The sequence below is a fragment of the Haematobia irritans genome, chromosome 3 (genome assembly GCF_050003625.1).
Source record: "Haematobia irritans isolate KBUSLIRL chromosome 3, ASM5000362v1, whole genome shotgun sequence".
In the NCBI taxonomy this organism is placed as follows: Eukaryota; Metazoa; Arthropoda; class Insecta; order Diptera; family Muscidae; genus Haematobia; species Haematobia irritans.
The window spans coordinates 219,643,512-219,667,176 of NC_134399.1; the positions used below are offsets into that span (position 1 = coordinate 219,643,512).

The following is a 23,665-nucleotide window of genomic DNA, read 5'->3' on the forward strand; positions in this document are numbered from 1 at the left end:
ATAAATACGTTTTTTTTTTTGGAGAATTTAGTATAATTTGGAAAAAAGTATATATTTTTGAAATTTTAAGAGAGTTTAAGAATAATTGTCCTAATTTACAAAAAATGCGCTTCTTAAAATTATGGGTTTATTATATATCATCTAAAGGAAAAATTTAAAGTGCCACAAATAAAAATAAATTAATTTATTAATCACATATATTTTTATTTCTAATTATTAATGTATGCAATATACATTTCAATTAAAAAATTATTTTTTTTATAAAAAAAAATCGACCAAAATCTATTGATTTTTAAAATTCAATTAAAATTAAAATTTTATTCAAATGGTTTCAAATTTTCATTTTTTTTTTTAACTCAGCAAAAAAACGCGCTGCCCAAAAAGTGGTGAAAATGTTATTTTTGGATCCGGAAAAGGTGCAAAATTTGCGCGGAAGATTTCCACCATCAGTCGCTGCGTCACTTCTTACACAGAAAAAAATATCACCAAAATGTTTCCAATTAAAATTTAAATTGAAAAGAAAAATATCACCAAAATTTTTCCAATTAAAATTTTAATTGAAAAAAAAATATCACCAAAATTGTTCCAATTAAAATTTTAATTGAAATTAAAAAAAAATATTAATTTAAAAATTTTGTTAATTATATCAATTAAATTTTTCAATTGAAACAATTCATTTTTTTAATTGACTTTGGTAATTAATACTATCATTTCTGTGACTGAAGAAATTTCAATTAAAAATTAATTTCTTGATTGAAGACAAAATATAATTATTTCTGTGTAAAGTGTGATCCGAATTCCGTGTTTTGAATATGAATAAAAAAATGTTGTGATCTTTTGTCAAGTACATAATTTTTATAATATTTTATGATTTTTAATGCATTCTAAGGCTTGTTCGAAACGTTTGACAGTAAAGATTTTTAAAAATTTGCAATTTTTCTGGAATGGATTTAGCATTTTTTTGCGACAAAATTTAAATAATTTTTATCATTTTATTAATTTTTTACTATGTTTTATTTGAAAAAAATTATGCATTAAAAATATGAAAAAAGAGAAATATAAAAAATTTAATTAAAAGAACTTCCTGTGTAGTTAAAATACACACATTTTTCCCCAATTCAATCACGAAATTATTGATCCAATTAATTTTTTAATTGAAATGTCTTCAATAACAGAAATGATAGTATCAATTAAAAATTTAATTGAAAGTCAATTAAAAAATTGACTGGATCAATTAAAAAATTAATTGGATCAATTAAAAAATTAATTGACACTATTAATTGTTGTGATTGATTTTCGTTTAAATTAAAATTTTTTTTTGAATAAATTAAATTTTTAATTTAATATTTTTTAAAACTCAATTAAGACTTTAATTGGAAAAATTTTCGTGAAATTTTTTACTGTGTAAAGAAAGAAAAACTTCTTTTGCCCATATCTCCTAAACTAAGCGTCCTAGAGCGAGAAGGACTTTAATTCGTGACCACCCCCAAAAAATTGAAAAATCCACCCAAAACCTAAAAAAAGAAATTTGTACATTCAAAACAACTTCCAAATTTTTGTACTGGGAAGGCATGAGTTTTGCATATGTTTTTTTCTATGACTTAATAAAAATTTTCTTTGAGTGTATATGCCACCGTCTTTACACATTTGACCTTTACTGTATATGCATTTATATATCTCTCTCTCTCTCAAACAACAACACCGCTCCCATTGTGTATGTTTTTAAGTATGGGCCGAAAAGAGTTTATAATCCCCATAGCTTTAAACAAATGCCTGTGTGAATTTCGAGATATGGGTGGTTTTCATGGAAAATTCTTATCGAATTTAACTTAAATCGTTGGTTGTTGTTTTTCACCTTTAGTTTATTTTTACACACATTTTTTTTTTGTTGGATTTAAGTGAGGCATAAATATTTCTATAGCCTGACTCAAGCTAAGCCCACAAAAAAACAAAAATAAAATAAACTTGTATACCACAAAAAAGGACCGTTTAACTATACAATTGACAACAATGAGTATGAGAAAAAAATCGCATAAGTGCAACCTTTTAGTTGCTATACCCACATTTTGTCCCCTATAATTTTTGTGAATGCCAATATTTATGCGACAGCTAGTAGTAAATCTTTAAGATATCTACCACACATACACTCGAAAAAAATACTCCATCAAACATGAAAGAAAATGTAGAAAATTTTAAATACAATATTATACCTACGACAATTTGTTATAATTTTATTTATTTTTTAATTTATTTCTTATTTAATTTATTTCTTCATTTTTATTTTTCCCCCCAAAACTTTCCCCCTAGGGCCTCGTATTTTCGGCATGCCATTGTAAAGGCATACATTCAGTTGGTCTTTACACTTTTGCAACTGTGCAACATTTTGACAGTTAAGTTGAAAAATGGTGCATATGTCAAACTGATACAATGGCCGTAAATATGCCTAAGTGTCATACAACAGAGGCAACAATACCGAAATATACCATAATTTTCCTTACAGCCATTGCGAAAAATACAATAAAATATAAAACATTGTTCGACTATTGAATATTAACTGATAAACATTGAATCGTAACAATGTATCAATGGTTGGTAGTGGTATAAAAGAAGCCAATAACATGGGCAAACTAAAAAATAAAAAACAAACAACCAAGAGCTAATAAACAATGTATACCGACGGCATATGAAATGGATCATATAAAAGTGAACAAGTAAAATAAATGTTGGAAATGAGGAGTGTAACTAAAAATCTATGGAAAAATTATGGAACAATATTTGTGCAGGGAATATAAAAAATCTAGGATTCAAGACGAAAAAAAATAATTCTTTTCTCCGACACGAAATTTTAGAACAACGAAATTTTCTGTAGCTGGTAAAAAACAAACAAAAACAAATAAATCATTGATTATGGTATCCCTTATCATGGTTGTGCCCAACGAATTTTGTTTAGTCTGACAGTGTAAATTTACACTTTTAAGGAATATGATAAAATTTTGGTAGCAAAAATTTGTTTTCATGGAAATTATATAAATTATTTGATTATTTGAACAAAATATCCCATTACAAAGTTTATTGAAGTAAATTAACTGATACAATTATTTTTTTAATAGAATTCAAAAAAATAACTCAATTAAGAAAACGATTGAATTTCTTTATATTTTTTATTAAATTAGTAATTATTCTAATTCACATTTTAGTTAAATATAACAAATATTTTCAAATAAAAAGTATTTGAAAATTTAATTCGACAACAAATAGTTTCAATGTAATTCAAAAGTTTAAAAGAAAAATCCACATATTCATCTAAATGAAAAATAAAAAACCATAAATATTTTTTTATTTTTTTATCTCAATTAAAAAATAATTGAATATTTGAATGGTTTTGCTCGACAAACATATCCATATTTTATATGAACAAAAAATATTCCGTAATATATGAAAAATTATCTAACCTAAATTTTGGGATATGGACAAGGGCTAAATTATTAAAAAAAAATTAATTTTAATTACAAGTATATACGGCCGTAAGTTCGGCCAGGCCGAATCTTATGTACCCTCCACCGTAGATTGCGTAGAAACTTCTACGAAAGACTGTCATCCACAAATTTCAACTCACTCGGATGAAATTTGCTCCGCCAAGAGGCTCCAAAACCAAATCTCGGGATCGGTTTATATGGGGGCTATAAATGATTATGGACTGATATGGACCACTTGGCATGGTTGTTAAATATCAGATGAATTTTGCTTCTCCAAAAGGCACCGGAGGTCAAATCTTACGATCGGTTTGTATGGGAGCAATATATAATTATGGACTGATAGGAACCAATTCCTGCATGACTGTTGGATACCATATACTAACATCACGTACCAAATTTCAACCGAATGGGAAGAATTTTCCTCTTCCAAGGTGCTCCGGAGGTCAAATCTGGGGATCGGTTTATATGGGGCCTATATATAATTATGGACCGATATCGACCAATTTTTGCATGGGTGTTTGAGGCTATATATTAACATCACGTACCAAATTTCAACTAAATCAGATGAATTTTGGTCTTCCAAGAGGTTCTGGAGGTCAAATCTGGTGATCGGTTTATATGGGGGCTATATATAATTATGGACCGATATCGACTAATTTTTGCATGGGTGTTTGAGGCCATATATTAACATCACGTACCAAATTTCAACTGCATCAGATGAATTTTGGTCTTCCAAGAGGCTCCGGAGGTCAAATCTGGTGATCGGTTTATATGGGGGCTATATATAATTATGGACCGATGTGAACCAATTTTTGCATGGTTGTTAGAAACCATATACTAACACCATGTACCAACTTTCAGCCGGATCGGATGAAATTTGCTTCTCTTAGAGGCTCCGCAAGCCAAATCGGGGGATCGGTTTATATGGGGGCTATATATAATTATGGACCAATGTGGACCAATTTTTGCATGGTTGTTAGAGACCATATACTAACACTACACAGAAAAAAATATCACCAAAATATTTCCAATTAAAAAGCTAATTGAAGTTGAAATTTTTTTCAATTAATAAATTAATTGGTACAATTAACTTTTTAATCAAGATAGAAACATTAAGTTAATTAAGTCAATGATTGAAAGTTTTAAAATTTTTAATTGAAAAGTTAAGTGATACAATTAACTTTTAATCAAATTCGGAAGACTAAGTCAGTTAAGAAAAAACGATGAACATTTTTTTTTAAATTTTTAATTAATTTTTTTTTTTCAAACAATCAATTGTTAATCCAAATAAAAATTCTAAGCCAATTCAGAATGTAATTGAAAATAGTTACCTTTTTTTAATTAATAAATTAATTGAGTTTTGCAATCAACATCAATTAAATTTTTAATTGAATCAATTAAAAAATTAATTGATATTTGGTAATGAAATCAATTAATTTTTTAATCAAGAATTTTTTCTATGCCCAATTAAAACTGTGATTGATACTATCATTTTCGTGATTGAAGACATTTCAATTAAAAAATTAATTGGATCAATTAATTTCGTGATTGAATCAGAAAAAAATTTTTTGTGTGTATGTACCCAATTTCAGACGGATCGGATGAAATTTGCTTCTTTTGGAGTGTCTGCAAGCGAAATTTGGGGGTCCGTTTACATGGGGCTATACGTAAAAGTGGACCGATATGGCCCATTTGCAATACCATCCGACCTACATCAATAACAACTACTTGTGCCAAGTTTCAAGTCGATAGCTTGTTTCGTTCGGAAGTTAGCGTGATTTCAACAGACGGACGGACGGACGGACATGCTCAGATCGACTCAGAATTTCACCACGACCCAGAATATATATACTTTTTGGGTCTTAGAGCAATATTTCGATGTGTTACAAACGGAATGACAAAGTTAATATACCGCCCATCCTATGATGGAGGGTATAAAAAGGAATTTCACAATCATTAGGTTTGGTTAGGTATAATGGCGGCCCGATATTTCAGGCTGATTTAGACTATTCAGTCCATTATGATACCACAGTGGTGAACTTCTCTCTTATGACTGAGTGCATGTTAAGCTCAATGATAAGGGACCTCCTTTTTATAGCCGAGTCCGAACGGCGTTCCACATTGTAGTGAAACCACTTAGAGAAGCTTTCAAACACTCAGAAATGTAACAAGCATTTCTGAGGTGGGATAATCCACCACTGAAAAACTTTTTGGTGGTTGGTCGAAACTGGGTTTGAACCCACGACTCTGTGTATACAAGGGGCATGCTAACCATTGCACCACGGTGGCTCCCAACAATCATTGCTTCAAACATTTTTTCTTTAAATCTAAGACTCCAATCTTAGAAATGTGTGTCCCTTTTTTTTAGAAAAAAAAATCCCAAAAAAAATATATTTTTATTTTTAGTTTAAAGAAATAACCTTTAAATTAACTGAGATATTGAATCTTTGATTTAAAGAAAAAAAAAACTTCAAATATATGCTTAGACTTGGTGGATATTTTTTAATTAAGAAAATATTTTTTTTTTGCTATGAAATATTTATTATAATTGTTTTATTATTATATCGCAGTGGAATTTCGATAAAAAAAAGTATTGACCTATTATAAAAATAAGACAAACAAAATTTTTGGCCATTTCCTGTTTTTCCTTAAAATAAAAATCAAATGTTTGTTTTGTTTTAAAGAAATAATCTTTAAATTAACTGAGATATTGAATCTGTGGATTAGAGATAAATAATCTTCAAATATAGGCTAAAACATAATTTATCGATTTCATATCTTTGAGTTTTTCACATTAAGTAAACGTTTGTTTTTTTTTTTAATTTTTGGGTAAATTTGTTTTTTTTTTTAACTTTATTTGCAAAAAACAAATGTTCACGTATCCAAAAATCTATAAGTCGGAATTTTTTCTATATAAAAATTCCTTGAAAGTTGTCTCTCTCGCATTACTGGCCAGTGGCATTTTTATAAATTTTGGTTTACTTGCTGTCAATTTCTGTGATATAAAGACAACTTTTTATTTAATTTCTAATTTTTTAAGAATTTTTTTTTTTCATCTACGGTAACAATATTTTTATTTTGTTCATTTACCGTCGGCATTTTCTCAACATCACATTCAACGGCATGTGTTTTTATTCCTTTATTTCGTATGATCACCAAACACTTCGTTAATTTTTCCAGGCTTGTAGGCACTCATTTTTTTTAGTTATTGCTTATTTTTTTTCATTAATTTTTTTACAATATTTCATGAATGTATTTCAAATTTTAATTTTTTCACCCTATAATGTTTGTTTATTTAATTCAAAGCTTTGATAAAGAAAGCTACAATGAAGTTACAATAAAGAATCCGTGGCACGTAATTAACGCAATTAAAATCAAAACATTAATGACCTTATGGAGTACATATAAAAAAATGAACACCTTCTCGACTAATTATGTTAATTGTAAATATATGTATGTATGTATGTATGCATATACACACAGACAGATATACGCATAAATTCTTATATATACATATCTATGTCTGCTGCCCCTCTTTAATATATGACCATATGTGTTTTCATGTAAGTGTATCTGGAGAAAACTTACTTTAGTCCATATATCCTTTGCTGGGTGTTTCATTGCAAAAAAAAAACACACACAGATAAGCTTACATAGTGTCCACATATACATGTAAACATTTCTATGGGTCCTTTGGAATATAATTGAACTCCCTGAGTAGTTGAGAGAAAAATGTATTCACATTTGAAGAGGACAACCTGTGTTTTTTTTTTATTGAAAATAACTCAAGAATCCACGAGATGAATGGAGAGAGGAAGAGAAAACAACTCGAGAAACTTGAGTGGAATAATAATTGCAAATAATACTCTAAATAGCAAAAACAATTCTTACAAAAGATTCTCTGAAAATCGAAAAAAAAAGTACATTTACTCTCCAAGTCCTATGACAACACAATCAGGGAGTAGAATAGAAAAAAGACAGCCATTTTGTTTAATCCAACATACAAATAAACTCACTTGAAATTCTCCGTTCCATAGACTCTCTTTGGTCTGTAGTATTCTCTCATCATAGCAAAAAAAAAAAACAGCTGAGTGAAGAGAATTATCTACCACATAAACCACCCACATAAATTTACTAACCCATAAACCATACACACACACATAAACCATATTCTAATTATAATAAGAGTAGAGTTATTTCCGTTTCCCACTGAGAACTCAGGGGGAAATCCACTGTGTTTCAATGCGCAAACTCATTTTAATTTTTCAGTAAATGCGCAAAATCTTCTCCTATAATTTGCTCTTCCAAATTGAGAGCTTTGAGGATGCTGAGCTACCTCAGTTATTGATGTCAATTGTATATGTGTTTTTTGGGGGTTTATTTTATTTCCCCTCCCCTCCTCAGCAGTTTTGTGCTTAACCTTTAACAAGCTTAAATTATTCTGAAAAATTGTAGTACTTGTCGTATTAAAGTTGGTCTTCTCGGCCAAATGTTCATGTTTAAGGACTATTTTAAAGCAAGCAATATCAACAATATTGGCTATAGCAACAGAAAATATTCTGTTGTTGTTGTGGTTGTTGCCATTTTTATATGGTCCTTATGTATGTATGAGTGAATGTGTGTATTTGTCAAAAGTATGGCGTTTATATGTCCTTTAAAAATGCCTTTTTAAAGTTCGACAAAAAGTGGATTTTGTTTTGTGTTTGTTTGTTTGTTTGTATGAAAAGCAAACAAAAGCTAGCTGGCAGCAGCACAAAATGACAGCAGCCGCAACAGCAAAAGTTGCCAAACAAAAATCCTTTGGTCCACCACAAAGAATGAATAAATTGACATGTGATAATTCCTCAAAGGGAAACAATTCTTTCTAAAAGCCTTGGGCAAAGACAAGAAATGTTACACGTACATATATATGTATGTATATTTGTGGAAAAATATATATTTATATAAATATTTTTAAATAATGTGTGTTTATGTCTATTATTTAAAAACAAACATCTCACTTTATTTATCAAGGCTAAGTTGAAAAATTAATTTTTGATTGATGTTCATATCAAATTGACAAAATTAGCTGGGGAAGAGAAAACAATTTTCAGCTGTAGTTAGTTTTGTAGGAAATATAATTAAAAAAATAAAAAATTAAAAAAAAAAATAAAAATAAATATTTTTTTATTACCTTTTATATATTTTTTTTTTTTAAATAATTTCAGTACACAGAGAAAAAGTTCTTCATATAACTTAATGATGATAAACTGTACTAATTATTTAATTTAAAGATATCTTGCATATTTTGCGCTTAAAAATTCTCTCAATATTCTGCTTGAAATGTTACATACCACGAGCTATTTAAGATAATTAAATATAATTACACGCAAAAAAATAATTCTTTCCTCCCAAACGAAATTTTAGACAAACAAAGTTCGTTTCTCATTTGCTTTTCGATGTAAGGAAGTGTATTTGGGAGAAAAGTATATACTTTTTGTGATAAGCGTTTATTCTTTTCCAGGATGTAAAAACAATTTCATAAGGACAAACTCAAAAAAAAAACATTGTTTTCTTGCTAATTGCATTTTCCCTCACATCTTTCTCACATCCACGATGTTTTTTAGTTCTTAACACCTTTTCCTGTAATACCAACAATGTAGAAGAAATTATACGATTTTATAAATTTTTAAAAATTTTTTTACCTTTCGCCTGGACGGAGAATCGAACCGCGGACCATGCACTTTGTAAGCCAACACACTAACCACTGAGCTATGTACCTGATATGGTCATCAATAGATAAATATCCATATAAGTTATATTTATATAGCATAGCTTGCGGCGCCCACGAACCGAATAAACAAAGTTTATTTAACAGAAACAAACATTTAGTTTGGCACCGTGGTGCAGTGGTTGCTACGTCCGACTTGCCTGCCAAAGGTCGTGGGTTCGATCCCTGCTTCGACCAAAGCTTTTTTTTTTTTTTTACATATATTCCAGATATGTTCGGAAGATTCCGAAAAAATGTTCAACATTTCATTGTAGTATATTAAATTTTGAACTGTAAAATGTGTCTTATTAAAGACCTAAAGTCAGAAAAGAACAGTGTTTGATATAAACGAAATGGACTGTGTTGTTGTTTCAAAAATAACTTTTTTTATTGAAAAAATAAAAATTTTGTAACAAACGAATTTTTTTGGTGATAAAAGTTTAAAATTTTGGAAGCAATTCAAAAAACTCTAACAAAAGAAAAACGTTTTCGGTACACGTTTTCCAAACGTTTTTTTTCTTTGCGTGTATGAAGTGCCCGTTAAGCTTTTGATTAGTTTCCCTCTACGTCCAGACCAAATAAAGGGGAAACCATAATTTTTCTTAGTGCCGTAGAACACTGCATGTTTCCCCAGATATTAAAAAACCAATTTAATTTTAACAAATTTAATTTCAAAAAAAAAAAAAACTTTAAGCCAATGAAACAAAATCCTCAAAATAAGACTTAGCCTATATTTGAAGAGTTTTCATTTTAACTATAAAGAATAAATAAATAAAAATAAAAATAAAATAAAAATAAATTTTCAGTTAATTTAAGGGCGATTTCTTTAAATCAAACAAGTATATACAGCACTAAGTTCGGCCGGGCCGAATCTTAAATACCCACCACCATAAACCAAATATTAGGATTTCCTTTGAAATTACAGGAGGGCGTGATGACTTGAGGACACTTCCCGAAGATAAATTTAAAGATTTCACCTATGAGGACTATATCAGATTCTGGATTTATAAGAACCAATTTTGTTTGAGTTTTAGAGGAATCATTAACATCTCATGTAAGTGTGCAAGAAAATTATAAAATAACGTCTTGATTTGAAATCTTAAATCTGTAGAAGTAAAATCTGGAAATTTTACATTGAGTTTCAAGCACTTTTCATGATCAGTGCGCCTTCTGCACCCTCAAGAAGTGAAGTCGGTCTATACACACAAAAAAATTTTTTTCTGATTCAATCACGAAATTAATTGATCCAATTAATTTTTAATTGAAATGTCTTCAATCACAGAAATGATAGTATCAATTAAAAAATTAATTGAAGGTCAATTAAAAAGTTAATTGATCCAATTAAAAAATTAATTGATACTATTATTTTTGTGATTGATTTTTGTTTCAATTAAAAAATTTCTTGAATCAATTAAATTTTTAATTGAATATTTTTTAAAACTCAATTAAAATTTTAATTTGAAAAATTTTCGTGAAATTTTTTTGTGTGTATGGAGGCATTACCAAATGGACCGATAAAAACTTAATCCACACACGTTTTTGTGAGCCTAAAATACCAGAATATTTACAATTTCAGGCAAATCAGATAAAAACTACGGTTTCTAGAAAACCAAGGACTTAAATCGGGAGATCGTCTTATGGGGGCTATACTAAAATATGGATCGATACTCACCGTTTTCGGCACACCTCTTTATGGTCATAAAATACCTCTAGATTTAAAATTTCATGCAAATTGGATAAAAACTTCGATTTCTATAAGCCCAAGACCCCAAATCGGGAGGTCGGTTTATATGGGGACTATATCAAAACCTGGACCGATATAGCCCATCTTCGAACTTGACCTGCCTGCAGACAAAAGACAGTACGATTGCTTCATTATTGAAGACTGTAGCGTGATTACAACAGACAGACAGACAGGCGGACATCATTATATCGTCTTAGAATTTCTCCCTAATCAAGAATATATATACTTTATATAGTCGGAAATCGATATTTCGATGTGTTACAAACGGAATGACAAACATATTATACCCCCGTCACCATTCTATGGTGGTGGGTATAAAAAGCACTTTAGCTTAAAAATATACTACTTTAATGGACGGACGTAAATTTCCAATATTGGTATCCTAAATTTAATGAACAAAATATATTTGAACCAAAGATTAATTAAAATTTCATTATTTTAAAGAAATTTGCCCATAATATTGTGTCTCTTTAATATTACGTAAAATAAAATTATCGAGAATGGAAATGGATACTCTTTTAGATTCGTTTAGAATATCAAAGAAGTTTATTAGGATTCAAATATTTTGACCTTTCTTTAAGGATGGTATTGACTAAGCTCTATAAAATTTAAATTAGTTTACAGATATCATCGATTTTTTTTGCGATTAATTAACAAAGCTATTCACGTACAAATAAATGTCAATTAAAACTACATAACACAGTTATAGCACATATAAAGAAAAACAAAAAAAATTAAACCAAAAATGAAAAATCCTAATGAAGCTTTTTTATTATTAATCCACAGATTATTTTGCAATCAAAGGAGAGACTCCAATTTCAAATATCGTTGTCCTAAATTTAATGAAAATTTTACCAATAAAACGTCCCTCTTGAACTTCGTGTAGTACAAAAGATATTCTTGCAATTTTGAATTCCAATTTTTTCCTTCAAACTACAAAATTTTCTTTAACAAGTGAAAAAAATTAATTATGTCTAATAAATTTTCTTGCATTTGTCGATAAATATTTACTTATTTTTATATCGGCGTGATGTCAGCGTTTGTAAAATTTTCTAAAATTAACTAAATGTTTTCTTCCTGGTGGGTTCAATGTTTTTTTTTTTCAGTGTATATAGCATTCACATTTTTTTGAGTGTTTGAAACCAAATATTGTTTTAGGGAATTTAGTCATAGTTGAGACGGGTGAAGTTCCTGAGACAGTTGATATTTACTAACATTTTATATCCCGAAATTTTGAACAAGACGAAGTCACGGATGCCAATTTTACATGCACCAAGAAAATGTATTTTTCACACAAATCTAAAAAAGTTCGAATATTATCAGCTTAAAAGCATTGAATTAAAACAAGAATTTGGGTGAAAAATAAATAGCCAAAAAGGTTTTGTTCTTTTAACACTTTTTGGATGATATTCCTAGATATTTTTAAATACTTTTCTGTTTGGTCTTGCATAAGGATAAGGACCAATTAAATGTTTTTCTTAATTTCTATGAAAAATATTTAAATCCCTAAAATGAAATTTCCTTAAAAACTGCTTAAATCTAAAACTTTAAATCCAACATATTTCCGCCCCATAATTTGGGTTTAGCAATGTTTGCTTTCTCATTGGTTTGTTTGTTTATCAGCATATTTTTTTGCTCCCCATCAAGCTTTCATAGACTATTTGAAAATCATCAATTTCCATATCCTGAAGTAATATGTTTTTTTTTGCTTGCTTGCCCGCCTGCCTCCCAGCATACATTTACGAACATTTGCACATGAACTCAAAATACGCTACATCCTTAACCATAAATTTTTGCACAAAATAATGTCAAGAGAGTATTTGAATATCATTTCCGCTTTAATAAGTTTATAGTCATATCTATGTGTGCAACAGCAACAACAAACTAACACATACATTCCCATACCCATACACCCAGCCATAAGCATTTGAATATACAAACTGTTAAGGAATGGTACGTGTCTATCTTTGAATGAGAATATCTCGCCGCCCCGTGTTATGGGCGAGATATCTTTGTAGGCAAACAGAGTGTTTGTGTGTGGGTGGCTGTTTGACAGTGTGTACTTTTCTGTTTATGCATTTCCGTTTCTTTAACTTTGTGAAATACAAACATAACAGCATCTATCGCTCAGTGTGTTTGTCTACATCATCTGCCAAATAAACTCATACCATTTAGCCTTAGCTTTAGCCTTATTCCAAAGATACTATACAAGAATTGGTATTCCTTTATTTTCTTTGCTTCTTAGTAACCTCAATGTCTTTGGCACACTCGCATAGTATTCGTTGCATTGCATTTTCCACTCTGAAGCCATTTCTCTATCGCTTTGTGCACTCTCGTAAACATAAGCTGGCAAATATTTAGCTTCTTAGAGTTCATCAGTTTGTCACTATGTCCTCTGTGCCTCTGTTGAGGTCCATCTTGCCTTAAATATTGGCATTTTATTATAGAGAAGAAGACACAGATTTTGAATTTTTCGGTCTCTTTGTTGTTAGGTCTCTCGCCCTCTCACTCTCTCCATATATCTCTTTAATTCTTCTAAGGTTTCTATTAAGGCTAGGGAGTCTAAGAACTAGGAATACAAGCACCTAGTAGAACTAGTATTAATGGAGAGTATGGAGTAGAGAAAGAGAGTATAGGGGGGATATATTTGAATATTTTCCAAATGCTCACACACACAAACTAGCAATGAGAACAAGAGACAAAGTCTTTACTAAGTCCACACTAGAGTTTTTATATGCTAAGAGGTTGGGAAGAGAGTATATATTCTCTAACTGTATATTTGCAAGGAGAAATATGTTGAATGCCTTTAGTATTTTGGGGGAAGTAAGTACGTGTGCGTGTGTGTGTATGATTGTGTTTATGGCAAACTTTTACTTTATTGCCTTAATAGCCGGAATACACTATTAAAATTGTAGTACTTATACATATCACATATGTTTGGATGGGAGTGTGTATGTGTGTGGGTGTGTTGCTGTTGTTGTTGTTGAAATGAAAACACTTTATAAACAAATATGTATGTATACACAAGGTAGTTTAGATGAATACTAACCAACCAAGAAAACCAAGACCATTCATAGGCATTGAGATGGTGATGATGCTGATGATCCTGGTCATATACCATACGTATACAAGGATATATGAAGACCTGGTTGCATATGTGGGATTCATGTGCATTTGGCCATTAAGCAAACAATGTGATATTTGTGTTATCTTTAAAGTGTCTTTGACATAAATTTAAAGAAATATTATTTTAAGGAATTATAACAAAATATTACATTTTTCAGAGGAAGTACTTCGAAACGACGTAAGGCACTGGATAATGGATGTAAGAATGTCAATTTTTATATGAGTTTTTTTTTTGTTATAGGCAATTATTGTTTACAAAAAAATATTTATGGACATTAACAATTTTTTATTGGAATTTATTTCATAAAACAATTGATTTTTGAAAAAAAAAACAAAACATTAAAATCTTGCTTTTAGTTTTACAGGATAATAAAAATATTAATAAACATTAAATGACTTCATTCTAACTTGAAAAAATAAATTAAATGAAAACTAATCTGTTTGTACATTTAAAAATATAAGGTTCCATATCTATTTGATGAAACGCAGGCTTTTTTCGCGTTTCCTAGGCTAAAGACAACATGAAGTTAACTTAATCAATTTATAAAATTAAATTATTTAATAGTAATAATGGGGGCACACTGTTTTAGAACACGAATGAATTACTTCGTGCGAAAATTGAACAACATTATACTCCAAATTTTGAGATTTCCCCAAAGCGTTGTTATAACCAGAAAAATTTAATGCCCTGATGTATTAATTACAATTTAATTAATTACAATCCTAGAAATTACACCCTCTCGTAGAAGAAAAAAATTATTAAAAGTAAATAAAAAATCTTTGGCGTCAAATCATGACCCTTTTAACCATACAGTTTTTTGCTCTAGTTCATATTGAACTGATGTGTACGGTCGTTGAACTTCATATCCACGTTTAATTCATAAAATGTTTGAGACATACTTAAAAAAAAAAGAAAATTTAATCGGGCTAGGGAAAATTTCGAATGGAAAATAAAAATATAACTAAACATTAAATGACTTCATTCTGTCATTAAATAAAAATAAATTAAATGAAAAATAATAGATTTGAATATTTTAAAATTAAATTATTTAATAATAATTATTAGGGGATGCTGGAGGAAAAATTTTTTGTTAATTTTAGAATATTTTAATTAAACTGTATTACAAACGCAGATTTCACAAAACTAAGTAAATATTTTTCGACAAATTCAAATAAATATTTTTCGACAAATCCATGGTTTTCAGCTGAAATCAAAAACAACAACAATGAAAAGTAAAAATATAAATAAACATTAAATGACTTCATTCTGCCATTAAATAAAAATAAATTAAATGAAAAATAATAGTTTGAATATTTTAAAATTAAATTATTTAATAATAATTATTAGGGGATGCTGGTGCGTCTTCTCAACAGGAGGAACATTTTTTTGTTAATTTTAGAAAATTTTAATTTCACAAAACTAAATAAATATTTTTCGATAAATTCAAGTTAATTGATTAGACATATTTATTTTTTTTCACTTGTCACAGAAAATTTCGAAGTTTGAAGGCAAAAAAATTGGAATTCAAAATTGAAACATAAATTATTTTGCAAACTAGCTAATCCCTTTACCTAATGCCCTACTAAAATCTAAATCATTTAAATTTTTTGTTTATTTAATGTATTGGCAATTTTTATTTTTAACAAATTATATTATATTGATCATAATAAATCACTTGTATAATAAATAAACACACTTGCATTTAATAGAATAATCGTGATATTTATTGTTGAAAAGATGGGAAAGATAAATATATTAATTTTTCTAAGGTTGCCTTAAAATGTTCTTTGAATACCAAAAAAACCGAATGCAAAACAATTAAATACACTGAAACAATATTTTTTGAGTTCTATTATGTAATAAATTAATCTAGTTAATTTTTGTTTGAAATTTCTTTTTTTCGCCAGCTTAAAAATTTAAAAAAAATGTATTGATTCAATTTGATTTATGTGTATTTATTTATTTATTTTTTTTATAATCTTTATTTATTTTTTTATAATCTTTATTTTTTTTTTTTATAATCTTTACATCAATGACATCATTTTAAAATGAACATCAATTTGATATTTAAGATTTCCTTCATTGGTTAGGAATTTTTCTTTCATGGAAAATATACCCTTGGTTTCCTAAAAAGTAGACCAAGAGGACCATTCCAACAAAAAAAATAAAAAATAAATACAAAAAAAATAAAAATTTCATTATTTTAAAGAAATTGGTTCCTAATATTATATAAATTGCATGTCTTTATCATTTATCCAATTTTCATTGTCTCTCTGATATATATATATATATTAATGAAGCTGTTCATTTACAAATAAAAGTCAGTTTAAAAATAAAAAAAAAAATAAATAAATAAATAAATAAAAAATTAACAATTCAAATACTCAACTTAGGATGTTTATATTTAATCGAACTGTTAACTTAATGATTATTTCATTAACTCAAAAATATTTTTCTTTACTTTAACGAGAATTTTGCCTACTTCAAAGGCAAAGGAGATTAACGGAGGCACGTAAATACCAAGGATTTGTGTCCTAAATTTATTGCGAATTTTTTAAGCGAAAAATATAATATTTTTAAATTTAAAAATCTTTATTTTAAAGAAATTTCTCATAATTTTGAAACTTACAAAATTTTCATATTAGGACAATATTTTTTATTATTTATTTATGTTGTTTTTTATTTCAGCTTAAAACCATGCATTGACTAAACTACAAGTGTAGCTTAACCAACAGAGGAAAAGAATGTTTGTCAAATTTATTTGGGCGAAGCCCTATAGACTACAAGATGGTTGGATCGACGCACGTTTCGGAATCAGCATCCTCTACTTGCAGCAAAACTATCAACCAATTATCAGAATAAATTCAGGCAGTTTATTTATTTTTTTACAACCCATTTTTGTGTTCCAAATTATTTTGCACTTCATAGTGTTCCAAATTATTGTTTTTATTCAGTGTATACCAATTAGTTGCTTTTTTAAGTTCAAAACCACAAATAAATTATTAAATTTTTCCACGACTTGTTTAAATATTTTAAGTGGTCCCCTTTGTATGTACCCAGCAACAACAACAACAACAGCAGAAAAAAAAACAATCATTGTTCATCGAAAATCATCATAATTAACTCTACTTATCTAACAAATATTTTCCTCTATGGAGCCCAGGCAAATAGAAAACCGATGCCTATAACAGCCCTAAATTGTGTAGATATTGAAATGGTAATGCCCTGTGATAAGTGGTTACAGAAGTGCATGCAAAAGTGAATGATGTTGCATCAACGCATATATATATAGATACCCCCAGAATAAATGGATCGCTTGTGGTTTGTCCGGATGATATAGTAGTAGTGCATTCAAGCAATTGTTCGATATTCACTAACACCACACATACACACACACACACAAACAATCACTCTATGGCTAAAGTGAATTATCAAAACAGAGAGTATGTACGACGAGTATGATGAGTTAGTTCATGTACGATGGAGGACGATGTAATTGCAAATATGTAATTTGTTGTTCTTTCTATATACATGAAGTTGGCCACATGTTGTTGGTGTTGTTGCCACTGTTATTGTTGCTGATAAATATTCCCCAAGTGTTATTTAGTGAAATTGCTTAAATGCGATTTAGCCTCGACTAAATGCATTTTGTCATAAAACTAAAGCTAAACAAATAATCCGAAACAAATACAGACAAACAAACACTTATACCATACCACACCATAACACAATACATACATATGTATTGTGCACTTCACACGCACATGAACTCTTGTGAGTGCAGCATACACAAATGGACGGACGATGTTGGCACGCATATTTGCGATAAACTGGATAATGTGTGTACATTTTGTATTGGTGCACTTTGCAATTTAAAGTTGATGTTATTATTATTGTTGTTGTTGTTGTTGTTGTAGCCCTTTGGAGTTGGTATTTTCGATTTTTTCGGGAAATAAGCATACTCCAAATGGGGGTTTGCAGTCCTTGGACAGGGTTGAAAACCCTGTGTCCGCCCCGGGCCGTAGACCCGACTGCAACGAGGGCGGTTATTGTTGTTGTTGGTGGTGTTGGTGTTATTTATGATGCCATAGATGATGCACTCTTTAACACACACACACACACTCTCTCACAGATTTTCCAAATATTTGAGCCACAAACAACAAAAGTATTCGGTAGATGAACAATAATGCATCCATCACACTATGTGTGAATGTTTGTCGATATGCTTATGTGCATACAAATATGCAAATTATATGTATGCATGTGTGTGTGTGTGTGAATGTGTGTGTGTTTGAGTGCGTGACTGCTAGTTTGTGTCATGTGAAGTTTATATCCACTTTGCAAATATCTATCGTTTCTGTTGTTGTTTCTGGTGTTGTTCTTATTGCTGGACACTTGTATATTTAATAGAAAACAATGGCTTGGGCCAACAGCATTTGATTTAAATTATTAGTTTGGTAAATGTTATAGAATCTAAACAAAATTCACTAAATATTTTAAGCACACACACACACGCTCACACTCACACATATATAAACAGAGATAGAGTTCAGCGAATAAACAACAAAATAAAGAGTCGCTATCAAGCACAGTGGTAGCTCTCAAAATATCAAACATACAAAAATTTTAGGCATGAAGTTTATAATCAAAAATTGTATTTCATTTTTTTTTTTTGGGAAACAACATTTTGGACTTAAGAAGCTTATTTTGGTTTTTAAAATTGTTTCTTCGTCAGGTTGAACGAAATTGGTTGGGAACAAAATTCTATCAAAATTTTATTTCTATAGACAATTTTGGCAAAGTGTTATTTCTATAGAAAATTTTGTCAAAATTTTATTTCTAAAACAAATTTTATTAAAATTTATTTCTATATAAATTTTATTCAAAATTATATTTCTATATAAAACTTTTAAAAATTTTTTTTTATAGAAAATTATGTCAAAATTGTATTTCTATATAAACTTGCAAATTTAACAAAAATTGCCAAAATTTGACTCCTATAGAAAATTTTGTCAAAATTTTATTTCTATATTAAATTTTGCAAAATTTAAAAAAAAATATTTCTATAGAACAATTTGTAGAAATTATATTTCTATACAAAATTTTGTAAAAATTTTATTTCTATAGAAAATTTTGCCAAGATTTTATTTCTATAGAAAATTTCGTAAAAATTTTATTTCTATAGAAAGTTGTTGTCCAAATTTTATTTCTATAGAAAATTTTGCCAAGATTTTATTTCAATTCAAAACGTTGTCAAAATTTTATTTCTATAGAAAATTTGGTAAAATTTTATTTCAATAGGAAATTTTGTCTAAATTTTATTTTTAAAGAAAATTTTGTCAAAATCTTATTTCTATAGCAAATTTTGCCAAAATTTTATTTCTATAGAAAATTTTGTCAACATTTTATTTATTTTCGTCAAAATGGTATTTCTTCAGAAAATTTTGTCAAAATTTTATTTCTATAGAAAATTTTGTTAAAATTTTATTTCTATAGGAATTTTAATCAAAATTATATTTCTATATAAAACTTTGTCAATATTTTATTTCCATAGCAAATTTTGTCAAAATTTTATTTCTATAAAAATTTTGTCAATAATTTTATTTCTATAGAATATTTTGTCAAAATTTTACTTCTAAAGAAAACTTAATCAAAGTTTTATTTCAATAGAAAATTTTGACAACATTTTATTCTTATAGAAAGTTTTATCAAAATTTTACTACTATAGAAAATGTTATCAAAATTTTATTTCTATAGAAAATTTTGTCAATATTTTATTTCTATATAAACTTTTGCAAATTTAAAAAAAAAAACAAAAACTCACCAAAGTTTTATTCCTATAGACATTTTTGTCAAAATTTCATTTCTATATAAAATTTCGCAATTTTTTTTTTCAAAAAAAAAAAAGTGTCTTAAATATTATATACATTTTATTTCTATAGAAAGTTGTTGTCAATATTTTATTTCTGTAGAAAATTTTGTCAAAATTTTATTTCTATAGAAAATTTTATCACAGTGTTTTTGCTATAGAAAATTTTATCAAAATTTTATTTCTACAACAAATTTTCTCCAAATTTTATTTCTATAGAAAATTTCGTAAAATTTTGTTTCTATAGGGAATGTTGTCTAAATTTTATTTCTATAGAAAATTTGTAAAAAAATTTATTTCTTTAGAAAATTTTGTCAACATTTTATTTCTATAGAAATTTTTGTGAAAATTTTATTTCCGTAGAAATTTTAATCAAAATTATATTCCTATATAAATCAATATTTTATTTCTATAGAAACTTTTGTCAAAATTTTATTTCTATAGAAAACTTAATCAACATTTTATTTCTATAGAAAATTTTGACAACATTTTATTCTTATAGAAAGTTTTATCAAAATTTTACTTCTATAGAAAATGTTATCAAAACTTTATTTCTATAGAAAATGTTGTCAATATTTTATTTCTATATAAACTTTTGCAAATTTAAGAAAACAAAAAATTACCAAAATTTTATTCCTATAGAAATGTTTGTCAAAATTTCATTAGAATTTTTTTTTTCAAAAAAAAGTGTCTAAATTTTGTTTCTATAGAGAATTTTGTAAAAGTTCTATTTCTATAGAACAATTTGTAAAAATTTTATTTCTATAGAAAATTTTGTAAAAAAATTTATTTCTATAGAAAATTGTTGTCAAAATTTTATTTCTGTAGAAAATTTTGCCAAGATTTTATTTCTATAGAAAATTTCGTAAAAATTTTATTTTTATGGAAAGTTGTTGTCAAAATTTTATTTCTATAGAAAATTTTGTCAAAAATTTATGTCTATAGAAAATTTTGTCAAAGTGTTTTTGCTACAGAAAATTTTATCAACATTTTATTTCTACAGCAATTTTTCTCCAAATTTTATTTCTATAGAAAATTTTGCCAAGATTTTATTTCAATTGAAAACTTTGTCAAAATTTTATTTCTATCGAAAATTTTGTCAAAATTTTATTTCTATAGGAAATTTTGTCTAAATTTTATTTTTAAAGAAAATTTTGTCAAAATCTTATTTTTATAGAAAATGCTGCCAAAATTTTATTTCTATAGAAAATTTTGTCAAAATTTTATTTATTTTTGTCAAAATTGTATTTCTTTAGAAAATTTTGTCAAATTTTTATTTCTATAGAATTTTTTTTTTTAAATTTTATTTCTATAGAAATTTTAATCAAAATTATATTTCTATATAAAACTTTGTCAATATTTTATTTCTATAAAAACTTTTGTCCAAAATTTATTTCTATTGAAAATTTTGTCAAAATTTTTATTTCTATAGGAAATTTTAACAACATTTTATTTTTGTAGAAAGTCTTATCAAAATTTTGCTTCTATTGAAAAATGTTGTCAAAATTTTATTTCTATAAAGAATAAAATTTTATTTGTAGAAAATTTTTCTATATAAAATGTTGCAAATTTTTTTTCTCATAAAAAAGTTTGTCTAAATTTTATTTCTATAGAAAATTCTGTCAAAGATTTATTTCTATAAAATTTCTAAAATTTTATTTCTATTTGTAAAAGAATTTATTTCTGTAGAACATTTTGTCAAACTTTTATTTCTATAGAAAATTTAATTAAAATTTTATATTTATAGAAAATGTTGTCAAAATTTTATTTTTATAATGAATTTTGTTAAAATTTTATTTTTATAAAAAATTTGTCAAAATTTTATTTCTATATAAAATGTTGCATTTTTTTCAAAAAATTTTTTGCTGGCCTCCTCGTTGGGCGCCAGTTATGATTTAATTGGAGAAACCTACTCCATGACTTTAACTATTACTTGTGAAAAATAGAACCTACACTAAATATTAGATTTTGCTTATTCTCACTTGCTTCAAGTTGGGCGCCAGTTGTTAAACTAGCAATTTTGTAAAAAAAAACATCAATTTCTTGTCAAATTATTTATGGAAAACTAATACTACATTTTTAACAAATGCCAAACTCTTATACCACTGCATGACTAAAAGTTATTACTTTGTTTACCTCAATGCAATTATCAACTATTGCCATTACTACAGCTATTAAGATTAAATTGAATTTTTAATCCTTTAAGACCACTGTCGAATAGTAGTAATGGTACATAATAATAATGAATGGAAAATGGCATGTTATGGCTTGGCTTAGCAGATGATGACTATGATGGCATGCCATCATACATCCATCCATCCAATCCATCCATCCATCCATCTATCCATGGCATCGTCCATGGCATGTAAGTTGAGTGAGAATTGTATGTCGTCTCGTTTTGTGGATGCATAAATGACTGACTTTGTAGTACAGAATTGTTTCGGTTGAATGGTATGGCTGGTATGGCAAACAATAGCATGGAATATACATAACATGCCAACACTTTGATATGAAAATATTTACTAGTTCTGCAGCTGCCGCTGCTCTTCTTCAACTTTGTACATTTCACCAAAATCTCCTCAAAATCTCGTTTACATTCAAACACGCAGAGTGAATGCGAGATGTAAATACTGGCTTTATTAGATATTAAGATTTGTATTAACTAATTAGCATAAGATGTTCAACATAATCTCGAGCAGCATCGTATCAGACGATTGACTATGAGAGGATATGCGAAGGCAATGTTTGAGGATTGACTTACCGCTTAAGGAATTATGGCCACATATCGACGGCGCCTTGCCCAACAAATAGTCATCTTTGCAGATATATTTGTTCTCGTCCAGCACATAAAGCTGTTCGCCTGTGCTGAGCTGTTTATGGCAGATACAACATGTAAAACAATTGAGGTGAAACACCTTATCACGAGGTTTCCTAACGAGATCGGAGGGAGCAATGCCTTGGCCACAGCCACTGCATTTCGTACCATAACGTCTGAAAGGAGAAATCAAAAGAAAATTAAATGTAGTACGAAACAAAAGATACGAATGATGCATAGTTATATGGAATAAAATCAATCATTGGTCCTTTGTCCTGTTGTCATCAGCACTTGCTTCCATCAGCACTGACCATTTGCTAAAAACTTTTTTTTTAGAAATCACGACTTCAAATGCAATCAAATCCTTGCGAATAAATTAGAAAGCAGAGACCAGTTATTTTTCTTTGTCATGCGTTTTTTTATTTTTCAAAACAGGTATCAACGATGACAATGTCCAGTGGTCTGCTCGAGATATATATATACTTGGGGAAAAAATGGAAGACCGCAGTCATATGGTCCTGCATTGCTAGTCCATAGGTATTGTTCGTATATTTTTTTGTTTGGTTTTTCATTCTTAGTTATTGTTAGTATTTTAATTGATTTTTGTTTTTTGCAGTTAAATTGAAAAAATAAATCACTTAACCAATGGTTTGAGTAAATATAGTCATTTGTTTTACTGAGAATAAATACAGACAACATCATATGCTGGAGCATATTACTAGAAAAACGAGAAGGTTTAATTTGTAATGATATTGGGTTTCTGTTGGGCGCCAAATTTTAATGTAAGATCTGCAAGGATTTTCAATGAAGATTTGCTTGGCACAGACAAAAGACTTAAGTTTCACTAAGGAATTGATTAAACTAAAGGTATTTAAAATATGTTAA

The 23,665-nt window shown here is 28.0% G+C and overlaps 1 protein-coding gene across 2 annotated transcripts in view; it reads right to left on the reverse strand.

The window, feature by feature from the left end:
* Window positions 1-23,665, reverse strand: part of Lim1 (LIM homeobox 1) — a 210,731-nt gene that overhangs the window by 110,027 nt on the left and 77,039 nt on the right. For both annotated transcript variants that reach the window (XM_075302961.1, XM_075302963.1), the window contains exon 3: window positions 22,727-22,956. In XM_075302961.1, coding sequence (XP_075159076.1) covers window positions 22,727-22,956 — 230 coding nt within the window. The remainder of the gene's footprint in view (window positions 1-22,726; window positions 22,957-23,665) is intronic.